Source organism: Pseudochaenichthys georgianus, chromosome 12 (genome assembly GCF_902827115.2).
Source record: "Pseudochaenichthys georgianus chromosome 12, fPseGeo1.2, whole genome shotgun sequence".
Classification (NCBI taxonomy): Eukaryota; Metazoa; Chordata; class Actinopteri; order Perciformes; family Channichthyidae; genus Pseudochaenichthys; species Pseudochaenichthys georgianus.
The window spans coordinates 3,773,601-3,789,579 of NC_047514.1; the positions used below are offsets into that span (position 1 = coordinate 3,773,601).

The following is a 15,979-nucleotide window of genomic DNA, read 5'->3' on the forward strand; positions in this document are numbered from 1 at the left end:
AAAACAAGAATAGAGACAAGTCCCTTGTCTGAGGCTATTAGAATGTCATTTGTGACTTTAACCAGAGCTGTCTCTGAGCTATGATGTGTTCTAAAGCCAGACTGAAAATCTTCAAATAAATCATTGTTTTTTAAGTAATCACACAACTGTTTTGCGACCGCTTTCTCAAGAATCTTTGAGAGGAACGGAAGATTAGAAATAGGTCTATAGTTGGCTAAAACCTCTGGATCGAGGTTGTGCTTTTTAAGAAGCGGTTTTATCACTGCTACTTTGAATGATTGTGGAACATAGCCTGATAATAAAGACTTATTCATAATATTTAATAAAGAAGTGCTAATTAATGGAAAAACTTCCTTCAACAGCTTAGTTGGAATTGGGTCTAACATGCACGTTGATGGTTTAGAAGAGAGAATCATTGAATGTAATTGTTCAAGGTTTATGGCTGAAAAGCATTCTAGTTTACTATCTAGTGTAATATTAGAACTTACGTTTCCGGGAGCTGTTGATAACACTATACTGGTCAAAGGCAAGAGGTCATTAATTTTGTTTCTAAGAGTAACAATTTTATCGTTAAAAAAGCACATAAAATCATTACTACTGAGTGCTATGGGAATAGAAGGCTCAATGGAGCTGTGGCTCTCTGTCAGCCTGGCTACAGTGCTGAAAAGAAATCTTGCATTATTCTTATTCTCATCTATTAATGAAGAGTAGTAGGCTGCTCTCGCTTTACGCAGTGCTTTCTTATATTCATTGAGAGTAATATGCCAAATTAAATGAGATTCTTCAAGTTTAGTGGAACGCCATATCCTTTCAAGTTGTCTAGACCTTTGCTTTATTTTGCGGGTTTCGGCATTATGCCATGGAGCTAATCTATGTTGTTTTATTTTCTTCTTTTTCAAAGGAGCAACAGAGTCTAATTTTATTCGCAGCGCATCTATAGCACTATCAACAACATGATCAATTTGGGGTGGTGTACATTTTGTATAAGTTTCCTCTCCTACATGCAGACATGCTATCGAGTTAAGTATTGGTGGAATCTCTTCCTTAAATGTGGCTATAGCACTAACAGATAGGTTTCTGCTGCAAGAGCTTTTGACTAATGCTTTGTAGTCTCGTAATAGTACTTCAAAAGTTACTAAGAAATAGTCGGATAAAGCAGGATTATGCGGTTCGACTAATAGTTGCTCAATTTCAATACCATAAGTCAGAACAAGGTCGAGAGTGTGATTATAGCAGTGGGTTGGTTTATTTACACTCTGACAGAAACCAACAGAATCTAATATAGAGTTAAATGCAACAGTAAGGCTATTTTTATCATCGTCAACATGAATATTAAAGTCACCTACGATAATTACTTTGTCTGTTTTAAGAACCAAAGTTGATAAAAACTCAGAGAATTCTGATAAGAATTCTGAATAAGGACCTGGTGCATGATACACTGTAACAAATAAGATTGGCTGCAAAGTTTTCCAGGTCGGATGCGTAAGACTAAAAACGAGGCTTTCAAAGGAGGTATAATTTAATTTTGGTTTAGTATTGATAAATAAACTTGAGTCAAAGATTGCTGCAACTCCACCTCCTCGGCCCGTGCCTCGAGCAATATGAGTGTTGACATGGCTGGGTGGAGTGGCCTCATTTATGCTGACATATTCTTCATGTCTCAACCAAGTTTCAGTGAGAAAGCATATATCAATATTATAATCTGATATTAAATCATTTACCAATATTGCTTTAGATGCTAGAGATCTTATGTTTAAGAGACCACATTTAATCTTCCTGTTTTGTTGCACTGTAGTAGTTGTTACATTTACTTTTATTAGGTTATTATGTATGACACCTCTATTAGGTTTTACCTTAAATTGTCCTTGGGCAGACACACACACCGCTAATATTGGGTATTTTATTGGGTTCGGGATTCCTATGGATGACTGCCTAGGAGACTAAACTAAAGCAAATACAGAGAGTAGGCCTGTTATACTGAGTGATATATATTATACACACTGCTCTGCTTTCTGCACGGACCTCACAGCTGTTCTCTCTGGAAACATTGTGTCGCGATGAAAGCAGTTAATACAATAATATCCAGGGGATGCATGCAGAGCTGTCATTGGCTGAGATAAGTCCAGCCGTGCATCACGCCTCTTTGAAACATCTCTGTTCCCGGAAATGCATCCACGAAGGAGCCGTGGAGGACCCATCAGTGTATCCTCGGTTATAGCTCCTCCAGAGAGCCTCCTCGACGCTCGATCCTCGAAGTGCATTTAGAGAAATGAGATGTCCTTCAACATGGCAAGCTGAAATTAATTTCCGGGTCACTACATTACATGTCATTTGTTAGATGCTTTTATCCAAAGCCACATACATTCAGTACTGTGGACAATCCCCACAGGAGCAATTTGGGGTGAAGTGTCTTGCTCAGGGACACAACGACATGCTGACTGCAGTGGGACTCGAACTTGGTACCCCCTGATTTGAAGTCCATCATACTACCCACTGAGCCACAGCCTCCCTCTACCGGAGGACCGAGGAGTCGAGGAGTCGAGGAGGGGGATTTGATGAAATGAGAAAGGGCTCCGGACTTGTACCGGAGCAGCGGATGGAAGTCAGGGAGGAACTGCAGGTACAGTCACACAAAATAATGTAGGCTTAATAAGCCCATCTATGTATCTATCTATGTATCTATCTATAACAATAGTCTTCATTTACAATAGGAATACTTTTTTAAACAACATACATCTATTGCAGTTATGATGTCATAATAACATACAATTGTATAAAACATCATTTGCTTACATCTTTGTTCTCTTTTGAGAATCAAACAAAACAGATTTAAATAAAAAAATAATGCAAACTAACAAGTGAAATGAACTAAACTGCTGAATTGCTTTTAATTCACTGGCAGGAGCGACAAGTGAGGAGGAGCAAAAAGTAAACAACGAGGGAGAGATTGAACAAAGAGAAGGAGTCGAGGACAGAGAGAGTAAAGAACAGGAAGAAGACAGAGAGACTCAAGAAGATGGAAGAGAGGCTGCAGGTTATGGAAAGGAGAGAGACATGGAAAATGAATGTTGACAATGTTTTGTGATCATTTTAGCTCTTCTGCATGTCCAGATCATTAATAGCAACAATCAACTGATTCTTATGCATTACACTTTAAAAATAATTTATGCTGCAGCCCACTGACTTGGTTTGAAATCAATATATTATCCACTTTGTGACCCCCCACAGGACTTAAAAAGCACCTAACTAGATCATGAAAATCCCAAAAATCACAACACGTACCTTTACGGAGCTTCTAGGGAGATCGTCTCACCGTAGCTGTCAATCTGATCAAAAGACGTGTTCAATGGCATTACAACGAGAAAAAACGCGGCTGAATCGGTTAATCCATAGGTTTTTAACATCTCTGTATAAAAAAATGATTTAATTTATAATCCATAATTCCATTTTTATGTAAAAATCGGAGAGCAAATGTTAGCTGCTAATGGTAGCCACCAAGGCAAGGCAAGGTAAGGCAAGTTTATTTATATAGCACCTTTCAACACAAGGCAATTCAAAGTGCTTTACAAAAAATGAAAGACATTAAGACAATGGCATTTAAAATCAGTCATTAAAAAGAAAAGATAATAAAATAAACATTAAAAGAAAAAAATACATGGATAAAAGTTACAGTGCAGTTTAAGATGTGAATAGTTCAATTAAAAGCAGCGGCAAAAAGAAAAGTCTTCAGCCTGGATTTAAAAGTAGTCAGAGTTGCAGCGGACCTGCAGTTTTCAGGGAGTTTGTTCCAGATATTTGGAGCATAATAACTGAACGCTGCTTTTCCATGTTTAGTTCTGACTCTGGGGACAGAAAGCTGACTAGTCCCTGAAGACCTGAGAGATCTGGATGGTTCATAATTTAGCAGGAGGTCAGAAATGTATTTTGGGCCTAAACCATTCAAAGCTTTATAAACCAGCAGCAGTATTTTTGAAATCTATTCTTTGACACACAGGAAGCCAGTGTAAAGACTTCAGAACAGGAGTGATGTGATCCACTTTCTTAGTGTTAGTGAGGACTCGAGCAGCAGCGTTCTGAATTAGCTGCAGTTTTCTAATAGATTTTTTTAGTGAGACCTGTGAAGACACCATTGCAGTAGTCCAGTCTACTGAAGATAAAAGCATGGACAAGTTTTTCCAAATCCTGCTGTGACATTAGTCTTTTAATCCTAGATATATTCTTTAGGTGATAGTAGGCTGATTTAGTAACTGTTTTAATGTGACTGTTGAAACTCAGGTCAGAGTCCATGACTACACCTAGATTTCTGGCTTTATCTGTTGTTTTGAACATTGCAGACTGAAGCTCAGCGCTAACTTTTATACGTTCTGCCTTGGCTCCAAAAACCATTACCTCAGTTTTATCTTTGTTTAATTGGAGAAAGTTCTGACACATCCAGTCATTGATTTGTTCAATGCACTTACTCAGTGTTTGAATTGGAGCATAGTCTCCTGGTGAAATTGTTATGTACATTTGTGTGTCATCCGCATAGCTATGGTAACTTATGTTGTTGTTTTTCATTATCTGAGCCAGTGGTAGCATGTAGATGTTAAAGAGAAGAGGCCCCAAGATGGAGCCTTGAGGTACCCCATATTTGTCAACTCAGATGTGTATTTACCAATAGAAACAAAGTGGTTTCTGTCCTTTAAGTAGGATTCAAACCAATTTAGAACTGTTTCCGAAAGTCCCACCCAGTTTTCTAGTCGGTCGAGTAATATGTTGTGGTCAACAGTGTCAAACGCAGCACTGAGATATAATAATACTAACACTGAAGTTCTGCCACTGTCTGTGTTTAAGTGGATGTCATTGAAGACCTTTACAAGAGCAGTCTCAGTGCTGTGGTTTGGACGAAAGCCTGACTGGAACACATCGAAACAACTATTTAAATGCAAGAAATTACTCAACTGTTGAAAAACAACTTTTTCAATGATTTTACCTAGAAATGGCAGGTTTGATATGGGCCTGTAATTGTTCATTACTGAAGCATCTAGATTATTCTTTTTTAAGAGCGGTTTAATGACTGCAGTTTTCAGGGCCTGTGGAAAAATACCTGAGTGAAGAGATTTGTTTACTATATGAAGTAGATCTGAGGCCATGCAACGAAAAACATCTTTGAAAAATCCTGTTGGAATAATATCAAGGCAGCAGGAGGAGGATTTCAGAAGTTGAATAGAGTGGCTGCTGCTTCCGGTCTAGGCTATGCGGCAGTCTCATACACACACATTACCAAATAAGGACTATGTGGGAGTTCCCCTCGATTCAATTGGCTCTGACGGTCAGAAAGAGATGTCACATGTCAAAATCCAGCAAGGGGGGCCAGAGATATGGAAAATCCACCCAAATGGCCCCAGAAGAGGTTTTTGCTAAATCTGTCTGAAAAGGTCAAATACCACTTGTTTTGCATCAATCTTGATACAGGCTACTTATTATATGTTGTACTTTGGATTCCTAAAGCTTTTAGTCTACTAACCCATCATCCAAGGGTAGTTTTCACTATAAGTACAACATATTTTTTGGACGGACACTATAATTTACAGTTTTTTACCATGTCCAATCTGAATTTTCTTTAAAATAAAAAACATCTATATTGAATCTGACTTTTCAACATCCAACTCACAGGTTTATCATTACTTTGAGAACAAAGATTATTAATTTAACCCTTTTAGAAGGGAAGATATGGTCATTTGTTCTGGGAATGTCATTATCGAGCCTGAAACCTGAAAAACAGGCTCGGGGTTTAACAGGTTAAGGGTAAATAAATCACGTTATGCTATTGCTTTATACTGTGTATTATGTACCTGAATTATACTCTTACAGATATACCTTTTTCTCTAAACTTAGCTTAAGATTATGATGGTAACATATTTTATCATAGTAACATAATGAGATATCTTATGGACATAGGTACATTCACAGAGTGTTGTGTACATTAACACCATATAATATAAGTATATTAATAAAGATTTGTATTAATAGATAACACATTAATTCAAATAGCTAACTGATCATAATGGAATCTTACTGCAGCTAGACCACGTGCCAAAAAGATCAATACCCTGGCGTGTGTGTGTGTGTGTGTGTGTTACATACTTTGTTTAATAGTTCATAATTAGCTGTTAAACAACTCTAAGTATGTAACACACATGTTGGTCAAATGTAATGATTTGATTTGACTGAAATGTCTTTTTCAGACAATATATGTTCATACAACTCAAATTAAACTTGAATACATTTCCTAGAAAGTACGTGACGTTTTTAATTTTGAAAAATAACATTTCCCCTAATCATTCAGAAGGAAATCCTTGTATAATATCATATTTTTCCCCTCTCTTTTTTAGCCAGTGGCTACTCAAGATAATTGTGAGGAAGGCGACAATAAGAGCAATGACAACATGTGCAAAGGTATTTATTTTTGTGTGAAACGCAACAGAAGGATTTTGATGAACTTTGATGATGTAATTGATATAGTTGTACAAAGAAGTGCCGTAAATGTGCATTGGTTTGTCTGTCTTAGAGGTCAAAGCGAGCCTTGCACACTCCACTGTGGCGTTGGTTGAGGAGGACCCAGAGGAAATAGATCCGTGGGACCTGCCGGATCTGAAGGACACAGGGGTCCCATGGTCAGGTAAAAACTTGTAATGGAGCAATTATTACTAAGGTACAGTGTGGTCTTATCATTGTACTTTTGGAGGATAACGTGTGTCCTGATTAGATGTACATGACCATGTAATACATTTACATGCCCGCTAAAGTATACATATCCTACTGTACATGTGACAAAGTGTACATAACATAACGCACATAACATTGTTACACAAGCACATAGAAGCTGAACATCATATAAATACATTCAAATAAACAGTATAACTGGAGTAACTGATTCTGCCAAGACATAATTGCCCTATTAGTCGACAATTTATCAAATTAGTATTATTTATCGGACTACTTAGAAAGATAAAATGGAAGTCATAGATAATAATGTATATGATGACAACAGTAGCCAGTAAGACAGACAGCTCAGCATGTGCCAACAAACTGTACTGTTTCCTATGAGTCATGAGGGCTGTGCAATGGACTTTTATCACTTCAGATATTTTAACATGTATTAGCACAAAAAGCACAGCTGTTATCACTAATACTAACGACGGCTGCACTTTGTTTATCTTTACCACCTTCATGGCCCTACTACTTTGTTACAGAGCCATTGATTATGTTAAGAATCACTCCTGGTTTCCATGTGCAGACAAATCAAAATGTTTGCCTTCGAAAAGACCCCAAAAAAAGTTTGATGCAACCTGTTACCATGTTTATTATTTATTTAATATTTGTCATGTCTCTGCTCTCACTCTAGCTTTGGATACCAAAGGGAAGGTGTGGAGAGTGTTGGTGTCGGTGGGGAAGTTCATTCTGCTGCTGGGTTTCCTCTACATCTTCATCTGCTCTCTTGACGTCCTCAGCTCAGCTTTCCAGCTTGTTGGAGGTAAACACAGTAACACCTATCTTAAGCCACTTTTATATTTAGTTTAACTTAATTTAACCAGGTTTGTCCTATTGAGATTCAAGATCTCTTGTTACAATGGAGAGCTTAGAACAGCAGCAACTTCAACACAAAGTTTTAACGACTTACTCAAAAGCACATAGATTTGAGTAACATCAAACACTTACTGTATAATGCATCTTCATTATATTCCTTATCATTGTTTTATTGTTGTTGTATCATTGTTTATGTATTTTGCAAGGTTACTTACCTTTTTATTCCTATGTATTGTAACCTTGTCCAGAAAGAAGTCAATGATACTATTACTGTTTGAAGGAGGTAATATACACATACTCCTATGTTCTCCTTGCCCAGGTAAAGCAGCGGGGGACATCTTTCAGGACAACTCGGTGCTGTCCAATCCTCTGGCTGGTCTGGTCATCGGTGTCCTGGTCACCCTGCTGGTCCAGAGCTCATCCACTTCCTCCTCCATAGTGGTCAGCATGGTCTCTTCTGGACGTGAGTATGGACAAAGACACACACACACACACACACACACACGCACGCACGCACACACACGCACACGCACACACACACACACACACACACACACACACACACACACACACACACACACACACACACACACACACACACACACACTCTTAAGATTACCTTTGTTGCTTCGGCAGTGTTATCCGTCCGGCTGGCCATTCCTATCATCATGGGCGCCAACATCGGCACTTCTGTCACCAACACACTCGTCGCCATGACGCAGGCTGGTGACCGCAGCACCTTTCGCAGGTAATTGTTTTGTATTTGATGGATTAGTTCCTTTTACTGCCTTTCTCCTTAGTCAAAAAGCCCTCAACATGTTCAAGAACATTGTGTTCTTTATTTAATATCCTGTATTTAGCCTATAATTTATGATCATCAAATGTATCTGAAAAGTCACAAAATGTGGAGATTTCTATTATAAATAGTTTTACTTTCATGCTTTCTTACTAGATGACTTATTCCTGTACAGCAATAATATGTAATCCCATTAGAAAGATCAAAGGTCATCTCACTTTGCATTTATCTACCTCCTTTCACAATGTACCCAGGGCCTTTGCAGGGGCCACAGTTCACGACTTCTTCAACTGGCTCTCCGTGCTGGTGCTGCTGCCTCTTGAGATCGCCAGCGGATATTTGTACGAGGTCACAAAGCTCATCATCGACTCCTTCCAAATTGAGAGTGGAGAGGCCCCGGAGCTGTTAAATGTGATCACTGATATCCTCACTGAGTCAATTATACAGGTAAAATGTTTCGCATAATTTCTGATTATTGACATTCTGGAAAAAAAATTATTAGGTCATTTAAGCTATCCTGTGGGATTAAAGAAACAATACATATTTTAATATAATCATTGTATATTAACTCCATTATCATTTTGAAATTTAACTGGCACTTATATCCAGTTTGAATTTGAATAAGCAGCCGTTTTCATTTAATTTCAAACCTTTATTTATCCAGGTGAGTCCCTTGAGATCATTGATATCTTTTTCAAGGGAGACCTCAAGTGGGTTCCACATGAAACATAAACATAAAACAACAGAACAACAAAAAGGACATCATACAGCATCATTACAGGGATTACAATTTATTCACATGAACAGGTACCAACAGCATCCGATTGTGTAGCATCCAACCGAGCTTTAAAAACATTTAGTGGCACCAGATTGCTCAGTTTCCATTTAATTTGCAGACTGTTCCAAGACAGAGGAGCTGCGCATCTAAATGCTATCTTCACTAAGCAGTAATGCTATTGTTATGAGCTGTTGGAAGTGTCTGGAAATATCGTACAATCATTTCATAATGTATACATTTGCAGAAAGTAGTGAAACACTCTCCTTCTAATTTCTCAAAGTCCAAGTTGATGTCTGTTAATGTGTTTTTTCAAGTCCAACACTGAAATATATCTACTTTGTTATGGTATAAAATAAAGAAAAGAAGATCATTTCCATATTGGAGAGGCTGAAAACAGCAATTTTTACCAACAATTTAACAATTATAAAAAAAGCTTTGTGGACAATCTTTAACAGTATCATAGTTGGGCAGATACAGAAGTTATCTACTGTACGTGGTCCACTGAACCTCTCATAAACCAATCACATTATGTCAGTGTTGGGGAGGCAACTACTTAACACTTTAGGGGTGTAACTACGCCATAGGAAGAAAACAAGTTTGGTTAACAAAGACTAAACAGTTCCTTAAAGTTCGTATTTGTCATGGTTTTGATCTACTTCTTTATTTTTCCCTTCAACCTAGTTGGACAAGTCCGTCATCAATGGGATTGCCACCGGAGACCCAGCAGCCAGGAATAAGAGTCTCATCAAGAAATGGTGCCATACCTTCACCAATACAGTAAGACCAAAACATTTCAGCTCCATATCAAATATTCAAAAACATTTAGAAGATCAAAAACTTTATTGTCAAACTGCCAATTTGTTTCAGTCCTTAATGAACGTCACGGTTCCTGGTCCAGATAACTGCACGTCTCCGTCCCTGTGCTGGGTCGATGGCAACTACACCATCACACTGAAGAACGTTTCTGAAACGTGCAATCTCCAGAAATGTAAGAGCAGTTTTGACAGTCAACCCTGTCTCCTAAAAATTACGTTCCCACATAACTAAACTGCATTCTCAATTACGTTTAGCGAGAAATGTATTTTCTCCCACGTTACGTTAGTTATGAACGTATCTCAAACACGTTTATTTTCTACATATCTTCTAGAAACATATTTTCTCCCACGTTACGTTTCTTATGAACGTATCTTAAATACATTTATTTTCTACATATCTTTGCCATTTATTGTCTTGCTTATAATAACGATAATAGTCATTTATAAATATCATTTTAGAGCATACATTTGAAATCAGTAGGCGAGGCTGTAATTTTGCCAGCTGTTACTCTCATGAGCGAGACAGAAAATAATAGTTTTAACATTCCAAAAATCTGCTGTGTCGTTTATTGCACCTCAAACATTAAAACAAATCCAGAGTTACTTGTTTCTGTACTTCCTCTAAGAAGAAAGGACAGTAACAGAAGATCTCTGTGACTCCAGATGTGGTGTTGTTATCCGAAAAAAAATTCAGTTTAGGATGGCCGAAGACACTACACTACCCATAATCCCCAGCTATCGTTTGGGACTACAGTCCCGTTGACAAACCCCGTGATTAATCTTCAAGCTCTGGGATTGGATGTTGGAGTGGCAGTGCGCCAAGGTTACGCCGAGCGTCAAGCTCTTTGAAATGGAACGAAACCACAGCAGACTATTCAAAACTGGACTCGAACGCCCCCCGAGAACTACACATGCTGGCTATTGTGTTTCGCAACATGTTCTCTATGGCACGTCTCTACTGGGAATTGTAGTTTTAAAAGGGAATTCAGGGAAAGGTGATTGTCAAGTGCCAACAATCAGGAGAGATATTTGGCGCTTGAGAAGACTAAACATTTATCTGCAGATCTCTATAAAGTATATTCATTTAAGCAATAGCTCACGACAGGCTGTGATATAATGAGCATATATCACGGCCTGAAGTGAGCTATTGCTTTTATAAAACGGTTACCAAGTGTGGCAATATGAAAAAAAAATACACACTCTAATTTAAATAGTTTTTATTAGTAAATAATGATGTTCAAAATAAAATAGTCCCTGTTGTTTCAAGACCCGCATCAGAAAGCTTTTGAATGGTGCTACTTTTCCAGTTGGTCTACCTGCTCTTCACGTAGCTCTGCATGTCGTCGTTTAGGTGCTTTCTGGAGATAGGCACTCCTCAATCCACTCCTCCATAGTAAGACCCCCCCGGAGGTCGAAGTTAATGTTAAATGTTTCCATTTTATGCTTTGTAAGTTTGTTCCGTAACGGAAGAAATGTAAATATATTTATAAAACTGCAAGTCAAATCAAGCAATCTGATTGGTCGATAGTGTTTTTGCGGACCTCTTTGATTACAGATTTGAAAACATCGTTGCTTGCTTTAAAAGTAGCACAATTCATTATGTCAAACCTTGGAAAGTATCTAGATATCCCTGCCCTAATGCCAAAGGAACTGCACACTGAATATGTTTTGCCGTTTGATGTCTATGTCTGGACCGCTGCGTAAAAAGGAGGGTTTCTGCCCCGTTACTTCTCCGCTGCTTTCTTGTTCCAGTATGAAAAGCAAACTGCAGGCAGTTTGCTTTTCAGCCCAACGGTATACTGTTTTTCTCAGACGCGGAGGGATACTGACTTGTTGTGAAAAGTAACTTACAATTCTACCCGTGGTATACGCTCAGTATATCACGGCTAAGGACCAATCAGATTGCTTGATTTGACTTGTCCGTTTTATAATACTCGTTATTCTCTACTAATAGTTAATTATATAATGGCTATTTTGAACATCCCTTTCAAGATTTTCTAAGGTTTATTGACGTATCATATACACAATTACGGTGTAGTTATGCAATGAATGAAAAACGTGGGTCACAGATTCCTCAACAGTGCATTACAAGACATCTATCAATATGTGTGTATACATACCTCCACCATTAAACTGTAAAATTCTGCACATTTCTTATACTATACTACATACATAAGAGTATAATTAATGTGTATAATATCAGTTAAAATAAGTGCTTCAACATAGTTAACATAGCAGGAAAGCAATATATTAGACGTTAATTACTTTGTCAGGCTTAATATTTATCTGTAGATAGATACCCCCAAAGATTTTTTTCTTATTTGAAAGAAGACCTTAACCTAAAGTATTCTTTAATGTGTTAATAAAGGTTAATTAGTTTGTCTGTTTTGCACATCCTCATATTAATATCTTTGTACATCCAGCACTAAACTGTTTTATTGTAGAGATCACTTACAGTATCTTGTGGTTTTTTATATTCTATATTTCTATCATTGACCTTCTACTTTCACCCTATGAAAGTATGTAGCCTACTCTTAATATTTTTTTCATCAAATAACATTATTCAACAAAAATAACATTATTCAACAAAAATAATTCAATAACGTGCTTTAACCACTAGGCGGTGCACACAAGTTACACACTGCATACTAATAATAACTTTGTATTATTAGTGTAGGACACTTATGTATGTATAACATCTGAAGATATTTAGTTTTATTCATGTTTTTACATCATTTTACAGGATATTGCTATACTATTTCTCATGTTTTACTTCTACACATTAATATCTGATTTGTAAAACATCACAGACAGAAAGGTATATCCGTCATTTAATGGTAAGCTATTGAAATTGTGATTCCATAGATGTGTCTCCCATCACCCAAATCCCCTGACTATTCTCTCAACTCAGTATTTACATTCTTATATTCAAAGAAAATCAGTATCTTTAAAAACTACAAGTCCTTTTCTATAAGCTGTGCACCGTTATGGTGTAAATATAACCTATCTACCAATTGGATCAAATATACAAGTCAGCCAAATTACTATTGATACTGCAAGGAGACGTATTTTGTGAAAAGAAATGCAAGATGTTGTTTAATTGTTGATATATTTATGATTCGCGTCACATATTCAGTTTTGGTGGCAGTTCTTCAAGTTTGTCCAGAAGTCTTCTCATCAGGGCTCTATAAATAAAGAACTACGGCAGATATGTAATATTTAATGCAGCCGAACCGTGTATTACAATGCCGTTATGTGATGACTTCCAAAGAGAAAAGCAAGAACACTCGGAATAAAGTATTATTTTTATTTTTTTAAATGTTTTCGGATAACATATCACATTAACATCATATCCCAACATGCATTGCGGCTAAAACATCCAATCAACGAGCTTCAAGCTGAGGATTTTGGGTAATCTGTTCAGTGGGTTTGTGTTGTGCAGAGCCATATATTCTAATATATAATCTATCTATATGGCGCTGGTGGTGTATATCGTTAGAAATGTCCCTTATAGGCCTACGTCTGTTTCCGGTGACTTTATTTACGGCTAAAAAGCATGCTATTTTTAGCATGCTTTTGCCCAAGATTATAGAATTAAACGAATAAATAAAAACAAGGATAATTGTGTGTTATTGTTGAGTAAATAACAGTGTGTTATTTAGAAAAGAATAACAAATTAGAAGGAAAAAAAGATTTTCAAAAATACAGATTTCAGTATTTTGAGGCTCTAAACCCCATTTCTTTTCCTCACAGACGGGAAAAAAAGTCCGACATTATACGATTTAAAATAAAAACAAATAAATAAAAAGGGTTAGGGTTAGCCTCGCCTACTGATTTCAAATGTGTGCTCTAAAATTATGTTTATAAATGACTATTATCATTATTATAAGCAAGACAATAAATGGCAAAGATATGTAGAAAATAAACGTATTTGAGATACGTTCATAAGAAACGTAACGTGGGAGAAAATACGTTTCTAGCTAAACGTAATTGAGAATGCAGTTTAGTTCTGTGGGAACGTAATTTTTAGGAGACAGGGTTGTGACAGTTTCCACTCTATTTTCTGTAATCTCTCGATTAAATTAATGTATATTATTCTCACCGTGAAAAATTGGCTTAATTCTACATGACGTTGCAAACATGTTTAAAACAAAGCACAGCCACTACTGTTACTGTAAGATCATACATCTTTTAGTGAAACTTTTTTAATTTACATACAATTGTCTTGACCCCATTTCCACCAGCAGAAACAGATAAGGCGTATCCTTAGAACACATAATCATTGACAATGTTTTCTTGTTGTTTCAGTAGGCCATACAAAAGACATACATGCAGCTTTAAAACATGAAGGATACCAGCCATCGTTGATGCATGTGTTTTTGTTTGTCCTCAGGTAAGCATATCTTTGTGAATGTGAATCTGCCGGACCTGGCGGTGGGTCTGATCCTGCTCGCGCTCTCTCTGCTGGTGCTCTGCTTCTGCCTGATACTCATCGTCAAGCTGCTCAACTCCATGCTGAAGGGACAGGTGGCCTCAGTCATCAAGAAGATCCTCAACACCGGTGAGTGGCAGCGCTGCACACTCAAGTGCAGAGAAATTAATGGGAATGTGTTGGTTAGTAACACGTGCATGTTGTGTGTCTGTTTGTGTGTGCAGATTTCCCATTTCCATTCGGCTGGGTCACAGGTTACATTGCCATTTTTGTCGGAGCTGGAATGACATTCATTGTGCAGAGCAGCTCTGTTTTCACTTCTGCTATCACTCCACTTGTCGGTGAGGTCATTCATCCATTTCATTCATCTCTATTTGTGTTTTTCATTTATTTTAAATGCTGTTTTTACTTAAAATTCCTGTCAATCTTTTCTTCTTAGTAAAACAATCTACCTTGACTAACTGCTTTCCTGGTTATGCAGGGATGATGGTAGTTGAAGATAGGGAGTGTAATTATGTGTTTTAATTCCTGTTTATTTGAATAGGTATTGGTGTCATCAGCATAGAGAGAGCATACCCATTGTGTCTGGGTTCAAATATTGGTACAACCACCACAGCCATCCTGGCAGCTATGGCTAGTCCTGGAGAGACACTGGCAAATTCTCTACAGGTCAGTCACTTGCACAAGAACACATGAACACATACACCACAAGTACATTTAAATATGTGTTGAATTTATTTAGCATTTTGGGAGATACAAGAACTATTAGGTAGAGGGAGCCTGTTTTCACAGAGTTGATGTTATTTCCAGATTGCCCTCGTACACTTCCTGTTCAACATCTCTGGCATCCTTCTGTGGTATCCAATCCCCTTCACCCGAATCCCTATCCGGCTGGCAAAAAGCCTGGGAAACATCACCGCCACCTACCGCTGGTTTGCTGCCGTCTACATCATCAGCTTCTTCTTAATTTTACCGCTCTTCATCTTCAGCCTGTCTCTGGCCGGCTGGAAGGTGATGGTGGGTGTGGGTGTTCCTCTGGTCGCCATGCTGATCCTCATCGTAGTGATTAACGCGCTGCAGAAAAGGAATCCCCGGTGCCTGCCTGCAGCCCTGCGATCCTGGGACTTCCTCCCTCTGTGGGCCCACTCCCTGGAACCCTGGGACAAATTGGTTGGTGCTTGTACCGCAAAATGCTGTTGCTGCTGCAAATGCTGCCAGCTTGCTGTTGAAGGGGAAGAACACAAAGAGAAAGAGTGTGTCTAAAATAACAACAAATCACACATAGCAGTGTCTGATAATCCTGCAATGAGTGCAGAGAAGGAGGTGGAAAATGAGTTCAATTTAGAGCTAAACATTCTGAAAAACACCCGGCTTTGAGATTTTAAATATATATTTGTGACTGTGTATATAATGCAAAGAAGTACATTAGGCATGGCACAAGGACCAAACACATCCTGGCAAAACTATTTAAAATGTATGTTATTAATTTAGTATAAGATGGTTTAATAAGGAATATCAGACAATAAAAGAGAAAGTGTTTTTCAGCTGCGAGAAGTAAGAAGCAATTTTATGATTAAGATTTGTGAACA

The 15,979-nt window shown here is 37.7% G+C and overlaps 1 protein-coding gene across 1 annotated transcript; it reads left to right on the forward strand.

The window, feature by feature from the left end:
• The first annotated feature begins 6,525 nt into the window (after nt 1–6,525).
• On the forward strand, nt 6,526–15,767 carry LOC117456522 (sodium-dependent phosphate transport protein 2B-like). Its single transcript, XM_034096437.1, is given in 11 exon segments — nt 6,526–6,661; nt 7,388–7,516; nt 7,889–8,032; nt 8,206–8,317; nt 8,620–8,812; nt 9,825–9,920; nt 10,011–10,131; nt 14,352–14,519; nt 14,615–14,731; nt 14,935–15,059; nt 15,201–15,767. Coding segments are annotated over 11 exon segments (1,908 nt in total).
• Nucleotides 15,768–15,979: the final 212 nt, after the last annotated feature.